The 16,571-nt window shown below is 44.4% G+C and overlaps 2 protein-coding genes across 2 annotated transcripts in view; one reads left to right on the plus strand and one right to left on the minus strand.

The window, feature by feature from the left end:
* Positions 1–3,051: 3,051 nt before the first annotated feature.
* On the plus strand, positions 3,052–8,972 carry LOC145391959 (uncharacterized). The gene is made up of 2 exons (XM_080266456.1): positions 3,052–3,081; positions 5,980–8,972. Exons 1-2 carry the CDS (start codon positions 3,061–3,063, stop codon positions 8,713–8,715), a joined length of 2,757 nt encoding a protein of 918 aa, XP_080122582.1. The 5' UTR covers positions 3,052–3,060; the 3' UTR covers positions 8,716–8,972.
* A 5,074-nt stretch (positions 8,973–14,046) lies between these two features.
* Positions 14,047–16,571, minus strand: part of LOC145391837 (uncharacterized) — a 31,315-nt gene continuing 28,790 nt past the window's right edge. The window contains exons 6-7 of the mRNA XM_080266324.1: positions 15,027–15,254; positions 14,047–14,424 (exon numbers count right to left, since the gene is read on the minus strand). Coding sequence (XP_080122450.1) covers positions 14,047–14,424; positions 15,027–15,254 — 606 coding nt within the window. The remainder of the gene's footprint in view (positions 14,425–15,026; positions 15,255–16,571) is intronic.

The following is a 16,571-nucleotide window of genomic DNA, read 5'->3' on the forward strand; positions in this document are numbered from 1 at the left end:
ACCGACGATGATTTAATTTGATGTAGCTAACGTCAAACTGTGTTACTTAGACTATGAGACCCCACTGTAGTAGTAGTAGTAGTAGTAGTAAAATAGGAAGATAGATACATAGACCCAAGACAGAGCGATAGACAGACAGACAAACAGACACCTAAACACACACACACACACACACACACACACACACACACACACACACACACACACACACACAGAAAGTAAAGGGAAATAAAGGCCTGAAGAAACACGGAAATATCAAGAAGAGAGGCAGGACAGAAGAGCAGAAGAAGACAGTAAGGAGAGAAAAACTGGAGGGAGAGAGAAGAGAGACAGACAGACAGGCAGGTAGAGAGAGGAGAGACAGACAGACAGGCAGGGGGAGAGAAGAGAGAAGACAGACAGACAGGCAGGGAGAGAGAGAGGAGAGACAGACAGACAGACAGGCAGGGAGAGAGAGGAGAGACAGACAGACAGGCAGAGACAGAGAGGAGAGACAGACAGACAGGCAGGGAGAGAGAGGAGAGACAGACAGACAGGCAGGGAGAGAGGAGAGACAGACAGACAGGCAGGGAGAGAGAGGAGAGACAGACAGACAGGCAGGGAGAGAGAGGAGAGACAGACAGACAGGCAGGGAGAGAGAAGAGAGACAGACAGACAGGCAGGGAGAGAGAGGAGAGACAGACAGACAGGCAGGGAGAGAGAGAAGACAGACAGACAGGCAGGGAGAGAGAGGAGAGACAGACAGACAGGCAGGGAGAGAGGAGAGACAGACAGACAGGCAGGGAGAGAGAGGAGAGACAGACAGACAGGCAGGGAGAGAGGAGAGACAGACAGACAGACGACAGCAAGACAGGAAGACAGACAAATGCTCTCAACACACGCACATCTCTCTGCTATCACATCCCACCCATTCATTCACTGATCTTTATTGATAGCGAAGATATGTCAAACCCGTACCCTTTACAAGCATGGTGTGTGTGTGTGTGTGTGTGTGTGTGTGTGTGTGAGGCAGCGAGAGGTATGGCGTGAAAGTGAAGGTGTGTGTATATGGAGACGGTGGCAGTGTGTGTGTGTGTGTGTGTGTGTGAGAGAGAGAGAGAGAGAGAGAGAGAGAGAGGATCCACCAGTGACCTTGGACCAGTTGCTACACATCCTCGAGCTCCAACACAAGGCCAACCACTATTTCCCACAGACCTTCGTCCTTTCCCCTCTAACACCAGGTCGAAATGAGCGAAAAGACGTGCGCTGGGATTCAAGAAGATTCTTAAGTTCGAAATAATCTCGTAAGTCAGGTTTTGATATGCAGGATTAAGTACGCCTTTTTCACCTTAACATGGCCCGGATTTTCGTCCTTTTGCAGCCTATTTCACGCAGCTCAGTGGCAGAAAAAGACAATATTACGACTCAACAGCCTACAGCACTTCTTCGTGACTAGCACCATATTCCAGTGTTAATCTCCTGTTACAACTCAGCATTCAAGATGGAGGGATGGCAATTTTAGGCCAAGTTAAAGGAATATGAAAGATTTTATTGATCTGAAAAATGCTATACCCTATTCACTTCAACTTGGCCTAAAAATGCCCCCCCCCCCGTCTCCAGTGCTATGCTGCAAGAATAGATTAACACTGGAATATGATGCTAGTCACGAAGAAGTGGTATGGGAATGATATAGAGCCGTAACACCTTTTCTGCCACTGAGCTACGTGAACCAAACTGAAGATGGAAGAAAATACGGTTCAAGATAGAGTGAAATGAGTATATGTGTTAGGAACGATATGAGGTGTTAGGAGTGAGAGAAATGAGGTGTTAGGAGTGAGAGAAATGAGGTGTTAGGAGTGAGCGAGGTGAGGTGTTAGGAGTGAGGGAAATGAAGCGTTAGGAGTGAAAGAAGTGAGGTGTTAGGAGTGAAAGAAGTGAGGTGTTAGGAGTAAGAAAAATATGGTGTTAGGAGTGAGAGAAATGAGGTGTTAGGAGTGAGAAAAATAAGGTGTTAGGAGTGAGAGAAATGATGCGTTAATGAGAAAAAAGACGTGCTGGGGTATCCAAAAATAAATCGCTAAGGAATAGGTGCTAGGGTGCCCCATGAGTTACGTTTTGTTTTTGCAGGACAGAGGACGAAAGCAAATGTAAATTTTTGCCATATTTAGAGTTCGTCTTATAAATAAATATCTGAGTTACAAGAAAAAACGAATCTTAAGTTTATTTGTGTATCTCGTTGGTTAAGGAAGCTCCCTATCACCTCTTCCCTAGCGATTTATTTTTGGATATGGCTGGTTAATATCCCTTTGTACGTTATTTATGCAGAGTATGGCCATGTTAGAAGGATTTATGTACCACAGAATAGGACAGTATGGAGTAATAAGCCCAATAAATCACTTAGGAAATGGTGTTAGGGAGCATAAGAGAATACGGGCCTCAGAGGCGATGCAAGGTGAACGAAGACTTTAGGAGATTGGGCAGGCAGGTGAGGCGGCCAGGTGAGGTGGGGGACATCCTCCTTACCCACGCAAACGAAGACACTCCCCTTCTTCATTCTCCTCTCCCCCCATCCCCCTATCCCCACTCCTCCCTCATTCTCTCCCCCCTCCTCCTATCTCCACTCTCTCCCCCCCCTCCCAATTCCCCCCTTCTCCTCTCTCCCCCACCTTCTTCCTCCTTTTCCACTCCTCTTACGTCTCTCTACCCTATCCTTCATCCCTCTCTTCCCTTCCTGTCCATCTCCTCCCTCTCCTCTCCTCACTCCACCTCTCCCAACCTCCTTGCATACCCCTTCACCCCTCCTTGTCCTCACCCCACCCCTCCCTCACCCCCTACCCCTTCCCCTTGCATACCCCTTCCCCTTGTTCCCCTCCCCCTTGCATACCCCTTCCCCTTGTTCCCCTCCCCCTTGCATACCCCTTCCCCTTGTTCCCCTCCCCCTTGCATACCCCTTCCCCTTGTTCCCCTCCCCCTTGCATACCCCTTCCCCCTCTCCTTCTCCCCTTCCCGGCCAGGCGTGTTGGTATATAAGCCGTAACTAAATCAGATCATGCCACACACCCTCCATCCACCGCCTCAAACATGGCCCCGTGGATTAGCTTAGTAAGTAGCCAAGATCAGCGTGTGGGAGAGAAAGTGGTAAAGTGTGGAGTGAGGCTGGGAAAGTGGAAAAAGTGGAGCCGGGAGCAAAAACCCACCTACTTTCTACATTAATCATTCGTGTTCAAGAGTCCTCATCCACTCTTGTGTTCTACCTTCCCTATTTCTCATCCATGTTCAATAGAGAGAGAGAGAGAGAGAGAGAGTACTTCCTTCTCATACCCTCCTACTGTGTGCTTCAAAAATTGGTATCACGTAAAAATAGTTCATGTAACACTTTCCATTTTCACAGCCTGGAAAGACGTGTTGGAAAAGTTTTGTTGACGGCTGTAGAGTATTTTAATGACTACAGTTTGAGAACATTTTGACTACCCGGTATATTATTTGTTACCTACACACACACACACACACACACACACACACACACACACACACACACACACACACACACACACACACAGATACATGGCCAAGTTAGTATTTGCTACCAACACACACACACACACACACACACACACACACACACACACACACAGATACATGACCAAGTTAGTATTTGCTACCAACACACACACACACACACACACACACACACAGTTTAGCAAGCACCATAGTGTTAAAATGAAGAAAGGAAGGAATGAAACAGTGAAAGAAATTAAACTGTCTTACGAAATGAAGGAGGGCAAAGAATGAAGTTTAGAGATGCATTTATTATTCTTTGAGTTTGGGTGACATCCTACTGTGACGTCTTCTGTGACATCATTCTTAGCTCATTCTAACTCCTACCAGACGATTTTATTCAGCTGAGAATGTACGTGGATGAACTTTGCAAATAATGAAGAGGAAAACGCGTCAGATTCTGGAAGGGTGGGACGAAGGGGTGAAGCGTAGAGAGGGATTTGTATAATTTAATCCATCCATGTGACGATTTCTTGTTCCCTCATTCTTTCCTAACCCCAGACGATTTTATTCAGCTCAAGAAAGACCCAGTTAACCATTTACTATACTCCTTTTACTCTAACTTGGCCTAACATTGTCATCACTCCATCTTGAATATCGACTTGGTAAAAATGGGTTAACACTGGAATATTGTACTCTATTTTCTTTAACGTGGCCCCAAATTGCCATCCCTCCATCTTGAATGCTGAGTTGCGAAAATACCGTAAGGTGAACATTACACTATGATACTAGTCACGAGGAAGTGCCAAGGAAAGGATGTAGAGCCGTAGTATTATTCTGCCGCGGAGCTTCGTGAAACAAGGCGATAAAATATGAAAATCTGGACCAAGCTGAACGATGTATAGCTGTGTTTTTCTGACCTGTATAACTCTGCATCTTATTGTGTGTGTGTGTGTGTGTGTGTGTGTGTGTGTGTGTGTGTGTGTGTGTGTGTGTGTGTGTGTGTGTGTGTGTGTGTGTGTGTGTGTGTGTTTCAGGGACGGCAATGTAATTAATGTCTATCCTGCATTTCCTATTCATTTCCTACACCCCCCATCACGCGCCCAAACCAGCAGACTGTGCCAGCCTCACTGTACACACGATACCACCAAATAAGGTTCCAGTGCAGCGCTATTTATGAACATCCCTGCATTTTCAGTTAATTTTGCTCTGCCTTCATCTGACGGAACTGGTTAAATTGTAGCGGAAAAAATATGGTCGTAACTGCTAGTGAATCCTGATCGTAAGTGACTCTGGAGATGATGTAACGCCTATTCTTTAGCGATTTATGCTGCACACCTCAGTATTCTCTCTCTCTCTCTCTCTCTCTACGTATACAGTATATTAAAAGGATATAAAGAGCATACGGGAGAAAGTTAAAGTGTAATATGCAAAATAAATCGCTGGGGAAGAGGTGCAACGAAGCATCTTATGTCACCAAAATACGATAATAAATAAATGCATAAATAAACAAATCATTCGGTAAATTGTCCCCCTCCCAAAAAAAAAAAAAAAAAAAAAAAAAATCAATAATCTGACAGAGGGATTTAATCTGTTATCTTTACCCCCTTTCAGTACGGGAGAGGGACACCTTCACGTGGTGGCACTGATATAACTGGGCGGCGGAGCTACCAGGTTATACAAACGTCCCTCAGCTCCCTCCCTATCCCCCCGAAAGTAGGATGGTGGGCTGCAGGAGAGGGGGAATTTCAGCCTGCAGTCCACCGGGTTGTTCGCATTTAATTCCTCTCTCACTCACCTGGGCAATTTCTCGTGTGTTGCGGGTACGGCTCAATAACGTTATCCAAATCCCCCCTGCATCATTTACTTCCACCCTACTTCCACTGCCACACCTAGCCCGTACCAGCAGGCTGAGCCGTCCTCGCAACACATAAGACAGAACCAGGTGAGTGCCTAGTGAAGCGCAGTTTATAGACCACCCTGCATTACGCTCCTCTTCCCCTCCGTCGGGTGACTTCTCGTGTGTGCCAGAATTTGGACTGCGGTTGGGGTAGGGCAAAAACTTTTATGATGTTACCGTAATCAGCTATGACTATATAACAGGACAAAGGACGCCTACTAAAGCCATACTCGGCTCAACCATACCCAACAATCCAAACACATCCCCGAAGCTTTCATCTGTCTGTGGACAGACGTACTTCAGACAACACCAAATACACCCCAGACGCACACCAGACACAGTCCCACCCCTTCACACTCCATCATAAATGTGATGTTCATGAAACTCCACGTTTGCAACTTGATAGATTTCATCTTTCAGAAAGGTACAGTGACGCAGTGAGTGAGTGACACAGTTCAGGACATATGCTGGATTTGGCCACATCTGTGGGTGCCAAAAAATGATATCTCAAGAATCATTTACCAAACCTCTCTCTCTCTCTCTCTAAAACTGGCACTAACATTGAAGAGTCAAACTACTATATATGATAATTTATTTTGCAGGTTGTGTTGTCCCTGGCGGTGGTTAGCACACTAAGTTTTCCACAGCCTGATGCAGCGTACCAGATTCCCACCGTGGGCCTGGGTACTCGTGCCCAGTACTACGTCCTCCACTCTGATGGGTCATACAAGTTTGGCTATGACACGGCTGATGGCGCTTATGAACAAGCTATGGCAAGAACTCCCGGCCAAGTGAATGGGGCATTTGGGTACAAGGACCCTACTGGAGCAAACATCAAACTGGAATATACAGCAGATGACCGAGGATTCCTTCCTACTGGCACTCACCTTCCAGTGGCACCTGAGGCTGGGACAGCTGCTGCAACAACATACACTGTGTCATCTGCAGCTCAGGGAGTGCACACCCAGGCTGCGCCAACTGTGTACACTGGTGCACCTGCAACACCCGTGTTTCCATCGGCACCATCGGGTCCTGCTGAAGTTGCCAACGTAATAAGTAGTGCAGGTGATGACGGAAGCTACAGTTTCGCATATCAGACCTCCAGCAGCTCTCGTCAAGAATCTGCTGATGCTCACAATTCTGTCAGAGGAAAGTACTCCTTTGTAGCAGATGACGGGGTCGATCGAAGCATCACATATGAATCTGGTGCTGAGACTGGTTACATTGCTGAGGGAGACTCTATTCCAGTGGGACCCGCAGTGCCTGGAGCAGAAAGTGGAAGACCAACTGGAAGGATCCTTCCTATCTTGTCTGAAGAAGAGGCCAATGCTCTGGCTGCTGCAACCTCAACAAGTTTTAGATCAGCTGGTGCAACTTTTAGTACTGCTGGTGCTGCCACACAGTATTCAAGTGCTGACCGAGGTGATGCTTCTTATTCCTTCAGCTATGATGCTGGTGACAGTGCCCGCGCTGAGGCCGCTGATTCCAACCTCAATGTCCAGGGATCCTACAGCTTTGTCCCTAAGGACACTCAACAGAGACTGACCGTAAACTACAGGGCTGGTTCCGACACCGGTTTTGTCGCAACGGGGGATCATCTTCCAGTGGCACCTGAGGCTGGGACAGCTGCTGCAACAACATACACTGTGTCATCTGCAGCTCAGGGAGTGCACACCCAGGCTGTGCCAACTGTGTACACTGGTGCACCTGCTCCTGCAACACCCGTGTTTCCATCGGCACCATCAGGTCCTGTTGAAGTTGCCAAAGTAAGAAGCAGTGCAGGTGATGATGGAAGCTACAGTTTTGCTTATGAAACCTCCAGCAGCTCTCGTCAAGAGTCTGGTGATGCTCAGAATTCTGTCAGAGGAAAGTACTCCTTTGTAGCAGATGATGGAGTTGATCGAAGCATCACATATGAATCTGGTGCTGAGACTGGCTACATTGCTGAGGGAGACTCTATTCCAGTGGGACCCGCAGTGCCTGGAGCAGAAAGTGGAAGACCAACTGGAAGGATCTACCCAATACTCTCAGAAGAAGAGGCTAATGCACTGGCTGCTGCCACCTCTACAGGGTTTAGATCAGCTTCAAGCTCTCAAGCAACTGGTGCAGCCACTGGAACTTTTAGTGCTGCTGGTACTGCCACACAGTATTCAAGTGCTGACCGAGGTGATGCTTCTTATTCCTTCAGCTATGATGCTGGTGACAGTGCCCGCGCTGAGGCCGCTGATTCCAACCTCAATGTCCAGGGATCCTACAGCTTTGTCCCTAAGGACACTCAACAGAGACTGACTGTCAACTACAGGGCTGGTTCCGACACCGGTTTTGTCGCAACGGGGGATCATCTTCCAGTGGCACCTGAGGCTGGGACAGCTGCTGCAACGACATACACTGTGTCATCTGCAGCTCAGGGAGTGTACACCCAGGCTGCGCCAACTGTGTACACTGGTGCACCTGCAACACCCGTGTTTCCATCGGCACCATCGGGTCCTGTTGAAGTTGCCAACGTAATAAGTAGTGCAGGTGATGACGGAAGCTACAGTTTCGCATATCAGACCTCCAGCAGCTCTCGTCAAGAATCTGCTGATGCTCACAATTCTGTCAGAGGAAAGTACTCCTTTGTAGCAGATGACGGGGTCGATCGAAGCATCACATATGAATCTGGTGCTGAGACTGGTTACATTGCTGAGGGAGACTCTATTCCAGTGGGACCCGCAGTGCCTGGAGCAGAAAGTGGAAGACCAACTGGAAGGATCCTTCCTATCTTGTCTGAAGAAGAGGCCAATGCTCTGGCTGCTGCAACCTCAACAAGTTTTAGATCACCTGGTGCAACTGCTGGAACTTTTAGTACTGCTGGTACTGCCACACAGTATTCAAGTGCTGACCGAGGTGATGCTTCTTATTCCTTCAGCTATGACGCTGGTGACAGTGCCCGCGCTGAGGCCGCTGATTCCAACCTCAATGTCCAGGGATCCTACAGCTTTGTCCCTAAGGACACTCAACAGAGACTGACTGTAAACTACAGGGCTGGTTCCGACACCGGTTTTGTCGCAGCAGGGGATCACCTTCCAGTGGCACCTGAGGCTGGGACAGCTGCTGCAACAACATACACTGTGTCATCTGCGGCTCAGGGAGTGCACACCCAGGCTGCGCCAACAGTATATGCCGCTGCACCTGCTCCATCTGTTTTTCCTGCTAAGCCCTCACATGTGTCCCCCAAAGTGAAGTCTTCGTTCTCTTCTGGTGGCCATTCTTCTCATGTAGTGGGTGACGTACTGGTTCATCAGTATGATACTTCTGGTGATAAGTACGGTTATGCCTTCTCTGCAGTCAGCCGCTAAACAGACACAAGAAATCACGCAATATGAAGTTGACAGGAGAATTTGACGTTATTATGTGTTCTCTTTGGTACTGAGTTCTTTCAGTGTTTTTCGTTCCAAGAATGCAGGCAGCTAGAGAAGAAGCACATGATAGTCTTTGTGTGATTCTTTTTATATAGGAATCACATTTAAATGTACATACGGGGCAATTTTGATGAGTAACATAGCAGTTGTAAAAAAAAATAAAAAAAATACTGCAATTAACAAAAAGAACAAAAAAATTGAAAGACACTAGACAGAATAAAGATACATGGAATATGTTTCGTATTATTTTCCACAGATTCTTGTACTTCAGAAATAAATATAGAGGATGGCCCATTTATAACACTACTTTCACTCCGTCGGGGGATTTTTGTGTGTTGTGGGGACGGCTTAGTTAGTGTCAGCAGTACCTACCCTGCATTATCTATTCATTACCTACTCCCACTGCCATACCCACGCCCACACCAGCAGACAGACAGTGTAATCAATCTCTACCCTGCATTATCTATTCATTACCTACTCCCACTGCCATACCCACGCCCACACCAGCAGACAGACAGTGTAATCAATCTCTACCCTGCATTATCTATTCATTACCTACTCCCACTGCCATACCCACGCCCACACCAGCAGACAGTCAGCGTTATCAATCTTACCCTGCATCATATTTCCTTCTCCCACTACCGTACCCACGCCCACACCAGCAGACAGTCAGCGTTATCAATCTCTACCCTTCATTATTTATTCATTTCCTTCTCCCACTGCCATACCCACGCCCACACCAGCAGACAGTCAGCGTTATCAATCTCTACCCTTCATTATTTATTCATTTCCTTCTCCCACCGCCACAACCACGCCCACACCAGCAGACTGAGCCGCCCACGTAACACAGAAGGTATGGCCACGTGAATTTTAGTGGAGTACTATTTACAGACCACATGTACTTAGATTCTTATTTTTTTTTATCCTCTTTTAATCTCTCCTTCAAAAAAAGAAAAAAATAAGATTAATTATACTCTTTTCACTTCAACCTGGCCTAAAATTGCCACCTTTTCACCTTAAATCTTGAGTTCTGGCAATCGATTAACATTAGAATATGATGCTAGTCACGAAGAAGTGCAGTAGAAAATTAATGCTGAAGAGCTGTACAAAATTAGTCACGAAGAAGTACTATACAAAATTAGTCACGAAGAAGTGTTATGCAAAATTAGTCACGAAGAAGTGCTGTAGAAAAAAATAAACAGCCGTAGTATCATTTTGCCGCTAAACTACATATAATAAGCTGTACAAGGATGAAAAAATGGCTCAAGTTTAAGTGACAAGAGTATAGACAGACGAATGGCCCACACTACGCAATTCCCGTCCGAGTATATAACTAAAATACGATAATATGACAAGGATAGTCAAGAGAATAAGCCCCCCCTCCGTGCCTTCCAAAATCTGCTAAAACTGGCAGGAAAAAGTGAGAAGGCTAATCATAAAGTATGGAATAACTGCAGAGTTTTATTGCTGTTATTATTATTATTATTATCAGCAGCAGCAGCAGCATCCTCACTAATTACTTATCATTATTATTATTATTATTATTATTATTATGATTATTATTATTATTACTGACAAAATAAGGGGAAAATTTGCGTCTATAAATGAGTACTGAAAAATACAGGGTGGTTCATATATAACACGCCTCTTTCACTCCGCCGGGCGATTTCTGGTGTGTTGTGGGGGTGGCTCAGCCTGCTGGGTGGGGAGCGGTGATAGCCAGTGGATGTAAAAAGTATGAAATATAAACTATAAAGTATGTAGTATGACAGTGACCTGGGGCAACAACAGTAACAATACGCACCAAAGATGCTTTCCGTTAATAATACACACACACACACACACACACACACACACACACACACACATTTTTCCAGGCATCACAAAAACCAGTGCTGATCGAGAGGCCAGGGAAGCAACGAAACAGTGAAGCATCGAAACAGGTGGTGAAACAACGAAACAGGTAGTGAAGCAGCAAAACAGGTAATGAAGCAACGAAACAGGCAATGAAGCAAGGTAATAACAGGCAGTGGAGCAACAAAACAGGCAGTGAAGCAACGAGACACAGGCAGTGAAGCAACGAAACAGGCAGTGGAGCAATGAAACAGGCAATGAAGCAATGAAGCAGGCAGTGAAGCAACGAAACAGTCAATGAAGCAACGAAACAGATAGTAAAGCAAAGAAACAAGCACCGGGGTACAAAACGGCCAATGAAGCAACAAAATAATGAGTCAGTTTTAATAACCATAAATATCTGGCCAATGGAAAATAAATAATGTTTCCAGATGTAATGGCGATAAATGAATCAAATGTTTGGGTGACAAGGAGGCTTCCAGAACACGAAGGCATGAACGATATTTTTTTCCTGTTTCTTTTTCTTTCTTTTTTATTACGGTAATTTGTGGAAAATCCCTATGATTGTTGTTGGTCAGGTGTGGACAAGTATCTCATCCCAGTTTAAAATTTTCAGTGCATTGAAGCTTTATATCGCGACAATGAGAGTTGCAAGTCATACGAAATCAAGAAGAAAATATTAAAACAAATGTCAAAAAAATATACATGAACAAAGCGACGGAGAAACCACATACCGTAAAAAACATGAAATACCTGTATGAATATCTATACTCGCACATACAAAAATAAACACATACACTTCAAGAAACATTAAACGAATCTGTAATTACCTAGGCACAAACATGGTGAAGTTAAATAAATACATTAAAAGATACTAAAACAAAAAAATCCTTGAATACCTAGATATAAAAGACCTGTAAACAAAATAATAAAGGCTAAATACATACACTGCAAAAGAACATTAAGAACACTGTAAATACAAAAACACATAAACAGAATTTAGAAAGTTTTAATACGCAGACTACAGCAACAATAACCAGGTCCGCACTCAGGGAGAATGGGGGAGGTCAGGGAGTATAGGGAGGTCAGGGAGTATGGGGAGGTCAGGGAGTATAGGGAGGTCAGGGGATAAACACGCACCCCACAATGTATCTAAAACTTTTCCGTCTCTCTTTTCAAAACAGTAAACAAAGCGAAATGATTGACAATAATCTCTATTAACGTTCCGTGAATCTTTATGCGTGTTGTTTTTATCAATGGGGCATTAAGAAGGGGTATTATATACATACTAAATACGCTATCAATTTAGAAACATTAACCTTACAAAGAGAGAGAGAGAGAGAGAGAGGGAGGGGTAAACAACTCCAGCATCTTCAACCTCTACGGAAGAACAATCCTCAGCACGGGCCAGTCAACGGAAAATCTCTCCTTTACTCACCACCACCAGGCTGCAGAAGACGCCTCGTCCCTCCAGCTTCTTCGTGACTCCAGTGACGCACACACACGCATAGGGACGCAAAATAACGATATACCTTAAATAGCCCGCAGAATTAGACAGCACGAGCAACAACACCCATTTAACCGAACAGTGTCACATGCTCAGCCTTCCCTCCCCTCGGCCAGACCCCCCCACGTCCGCACATCACGCAGTTGACATATCGTAATTTTGGCGCTGGAGACTTGAGATTATTTAGCATTTATATCTAATACAGGCGTTTTCGGGCATGTTTAATTATACACATCAATAAAGTATATATTCGGCCAGTGCCTGTATGGGTGAAGTTAACTGTGTATATTGATTTAGTGAAGGAGATTTGAAAATACGGAAAGAAAATTGTTTGGCATCAGCGTAGAACAAAGATGATGATGCCAACACGAGATCAAACAATTAACATCGCTCGACATACACGTAGCAACAACTCCTTACGTCATATATATATATATATATATATATATATATATATATATATATATATATATATATATATATATATATATATATCATTCTATCACATATTTCAGCTTCACTTTGTGTACGTTGATGTCTTTTTACACATTCTGTTCTCCAGCTGGTTTTAGTTATATTAGGAGAGCCCCAGTGGGAAAAAAATATGAGATGCAGAACTAGTCACTCCATTTCGAAAATTCTTTAATAAATTTATTATAACACTAGAAATACGTCCCTTAATACTAGAAAAACGTCACCGCACTGAAGAGTTAATGTATGTTGTTTGTATATCTGTAATATCGAGGGGACGTAGCACTTTATTATTGGCTGTTTATTCTATTGCACCTAAATATTCTGTTGTATGTTACTTCTATCTATCTATCTATCTGTCTGTCTGTAGTTCCATGCCTTATATAACTGGTATGCAAGGGTGAAGTAAAAAAAAAAAATCCGCCTACTGTTCCACCTCATCTGCTGCACGCCTGGGGAATGCCCGTCACTTTCCTCCCCCCAAAACAGAAAATTGTCCATGGGTAAAGGAAAACATCAAACCTCTCTCTCTCTCTCCCTCTTCCTCTCTCTCCTCGGGAATATTCACCAGTGGAGGAAAGTCGCAAGCAGAAGTGAAATAGTGAACGCTCTTTATCCCTAACTGTATATAAATTCACGTATACATAAATTCAAAAATGCGTATACACAAAACCTCACATACATAGAGTTTCAGAGTACATAATATTACAGGTACACTACACAACACATATCACACATACATATATATAATTCTAAATAATACATAGTTGCACATACGTATATAACAGTGTGGTAGTTATGGTTTTAAGGCTACGTGATATTACAAGGACAATATATGATCATACTTACATACATACATCTTTTTCACATACATACGTACATACTGTTCACATACAGTGGTCATATATTCGTACATACATAAAATTATACGTACATACATACATGCATACATATTTTTTGCATTATCATACATACATACATACATACATAAACTCATACATACACACATACATACATATGCACATTTTCTACATACATACATACATACATACATATATATATAGATTTATATATATATATATATATATATATATATATATACATATATATATACACACATTTTTCGCATACAGAATTTAACATACACAGTTTCACATATAAATTACTTCACATCTACATGATTTCAAGTATACAGGGTGGTTCACAAATTGCACTACGCTAGACACTCAGCTGGAGGCCTTACATTTTATGGGGACGGCTCAGTTACCAAGAGATATTATTTAGCCAACTGTATACCCCCCAAAAAAATAAAGACAAAGAAAATGGTGGGCACGAGTAAAATAACATAGTGATAACGGGTATATATATTTGCCTTTTTGAGTTTCAGACCGTTTTTTTTTTTCAGCCTTCCGTGACTTTCCATATGTCAGTTTTGTTCATACTGGTTTCAGACGCGTATATTCGTTCAAAATATAGCCCCAGTAGCAGATATTAAACAGGAAAAACACGGTAGCAACCACAATCTTCGTCCCTGTCACCACCTTCCCCCCGGAGAGAAAACGGGTCCCAATATCTTCCCTCAGCTTCGTCTTCACCTTCTTCTGCGCCCACAGTTTCGTGTTATCTGGGACCGTATTCACCGGGGTCAGGTCAGGGGTCATCTTCGTGGAGGTCAGGTCATTGGCGGGTGACCTGTGGACCGCGGTGTCGACTATGACGTGGAAGATGATGGTGAGGAACGTGATACCGATGCAGAATATAAGCCAGACGTCCACCATCTTGAAATAGGATGTTTTGGGGAGGGAGGCGGACACCTGGCGGAGAAAGGTGCGTTTTTGCTTTTTTGAATCCGAGTGATATTTTTAGTATAGAGATCATTTTGCTTTCATTAGAAGGAACTGGGTAACTTTTAGCTAAACACCAAGTAGCGACTGCATGAAAAGTAGTAGTAGTAGTAGTAGTGGTAGTAGTAGTAGTAGTAGATGCAGTAGTAATAGTAGTAGTGGTATAGGTAGTAGTAGTAGTAGTAACTGAAGTAGAAGCAGCAGTAATAGTAGATGCAGTAGTAATAGTAGCAGAAGCAGTAGTAACAGTATAGTGGTAGTAGTAGTAGTAGTAATAGTAGTAACAATAGTAGTAGTAGAAGTAGTAGTAGTAGCAGCAGAAGTAGTAATAGTAATAGTAGTAGTAGTAATAGTAGTAGTAGTAGTAATAATAATAATAATAATAATAATAATAATAATAATAATAACAACAAGCAAGAATAACACCTGCAAGAACAACGTAGCAATTACAAGCTACAACATTACACTGCCACCAAGTAGTAGTAGCAGTAGCAGTAGATGTAGCAGCAGGAGGAGGAGGAGGAGGAAGAGGAGGAGGAGGAAGAGGAGGAGGAGGAGGTGTAGTCAAATACCTGCGAGAATAACGTAGCAATAACGAGCTGCACTGTCAACGCTGCCATCATTCTCGTGTCAAATATGGCGGGCCGGAAGAAGAGGGTAACGTAACTGACGATGAGAAGGACCAACGTAGGGATGTAGATGTTGAGGAAGGCGTATCCGTAGCGTCTGGTGAGCGGTACACGAACCCGCACCTCGCTAAATGCACCGTGACTACTGTGTACCAAGGTCATCTCGCCTATCTGTGGGAGGAATAGTGAAGAGGTAAGTAATAGTAGTAGCAGTAGTAGTGATGGTGGTGGTGGTGGTAGTGGTAGTGGCGGTGGTGGTGATGATGGTAGTAGTAGTAGTAGTAACAGAAGTAGTAGCAGTAGTAGTAGTAGTAACAGAAGTAGTAGCAGTAGTAGTAGTAGTAGTAGTAGTAGTATGATCCTGGAAGCCGTAGGTACATATTTAGTTTGATAAGAAAGTTGCAAGAAAAAGTGTGTGTGTGTGTGTGTGTGTCTATGCGTGTGTGTGTGTGTGTGTGTGTGTGTGTGTGTGTGTGTGTGTGTGTGTGTGTGTAATGGAACCCTTCATTTATTTACACCATCACTGGCACCATAACAACCCTGGCAAGATAAAGTGCGCCACGAGAGAGAGTATTTGTCTCCCTATTGTCTCCCCCATTTCACCTGTCCTAGCCTATCAGGGGGTTGGAGAGGGCCGCCTTCACGTGGTGGCACTGATATAACCGAGCTGCTCCACTGCCCGATTAGATAAAAGTCCCACATCTCCCTTCCTATTCACCAAGAGGGGGATGGTGGTCTGTAGGGGTGGATAACTTCAGCCTGCAGTCCACTGAGAGAGAGAGAGAGAGAGAGAGAGAGAGAGAGAGTGAGTAACCATCTTCTGCGGTCCACCATCCTCCTGTAGGTGGATAGGGGGGAGGACTGAAGGACGTTTGTATAACCTGGCAGCTCCACCGCCCACTCACATCAGTGCCACCACGTGAAGGCGTTGACGAGAGTGCTGTGGCGAAAAGCTAAACACACTCGTACATGACCTTCTGTTCCTTCCCTCGCCATCGCTCTCTCCCTAAAAACAAATCGATCTGTGAATTTCCCTACGATGGGTGTAATTCGTCCTGATTTGATATGCAAGAGTTGAATTTAACGATAGGGTGCTGGTTTGATGTATTTGTCTGCCTGGTTGGCATTTGTTACTGACTCACAAGGAGAAATACAATGGTGTGTGTGGGTGGGAGGAAAGGGGATGTGTGTGTGGGTGGGAGGAAAGGGGATGTGTGTGTGGGTGGGAGGAAAGGGGTTGTGTGTGTGGGTGGGAGGAAAGGGGATGTGTGTGTGGGTGGGAGGAAAGGGGATGTGTGTGTGGGTGGGAGGTAAGGGGGTGGAATGTGTGTGTGGGGGGGTGAGGGGGGGGTGCGTGGGGTGGAGATGGGAATGTGTGTGTGTGTGTGTGTGTGTGTGTGTGTGTGTGTGTGTGTGTGTGTGTGTGTGTGTGTGTGTGTGTGTGTGTGTGTGTGTGTGAATATAATAAAAAAAAACTGTATATATTTA

This window comes from Coenobita brevimanus, chromosome 20 (genome assembly GCF_032717465.1).
Source record: "Coenobita brevimanus isolate Jiangsu-jjx chromosome 20, ASM3271746v2, whole genome shotgun sequence".
Classification (NCBI taxonomy): Eukaryota; Metazoa; Arthropoda; class Malacostraca; order Decapoda; family Coenobitidae; genus Coenobita; species Coenobita brevimanus.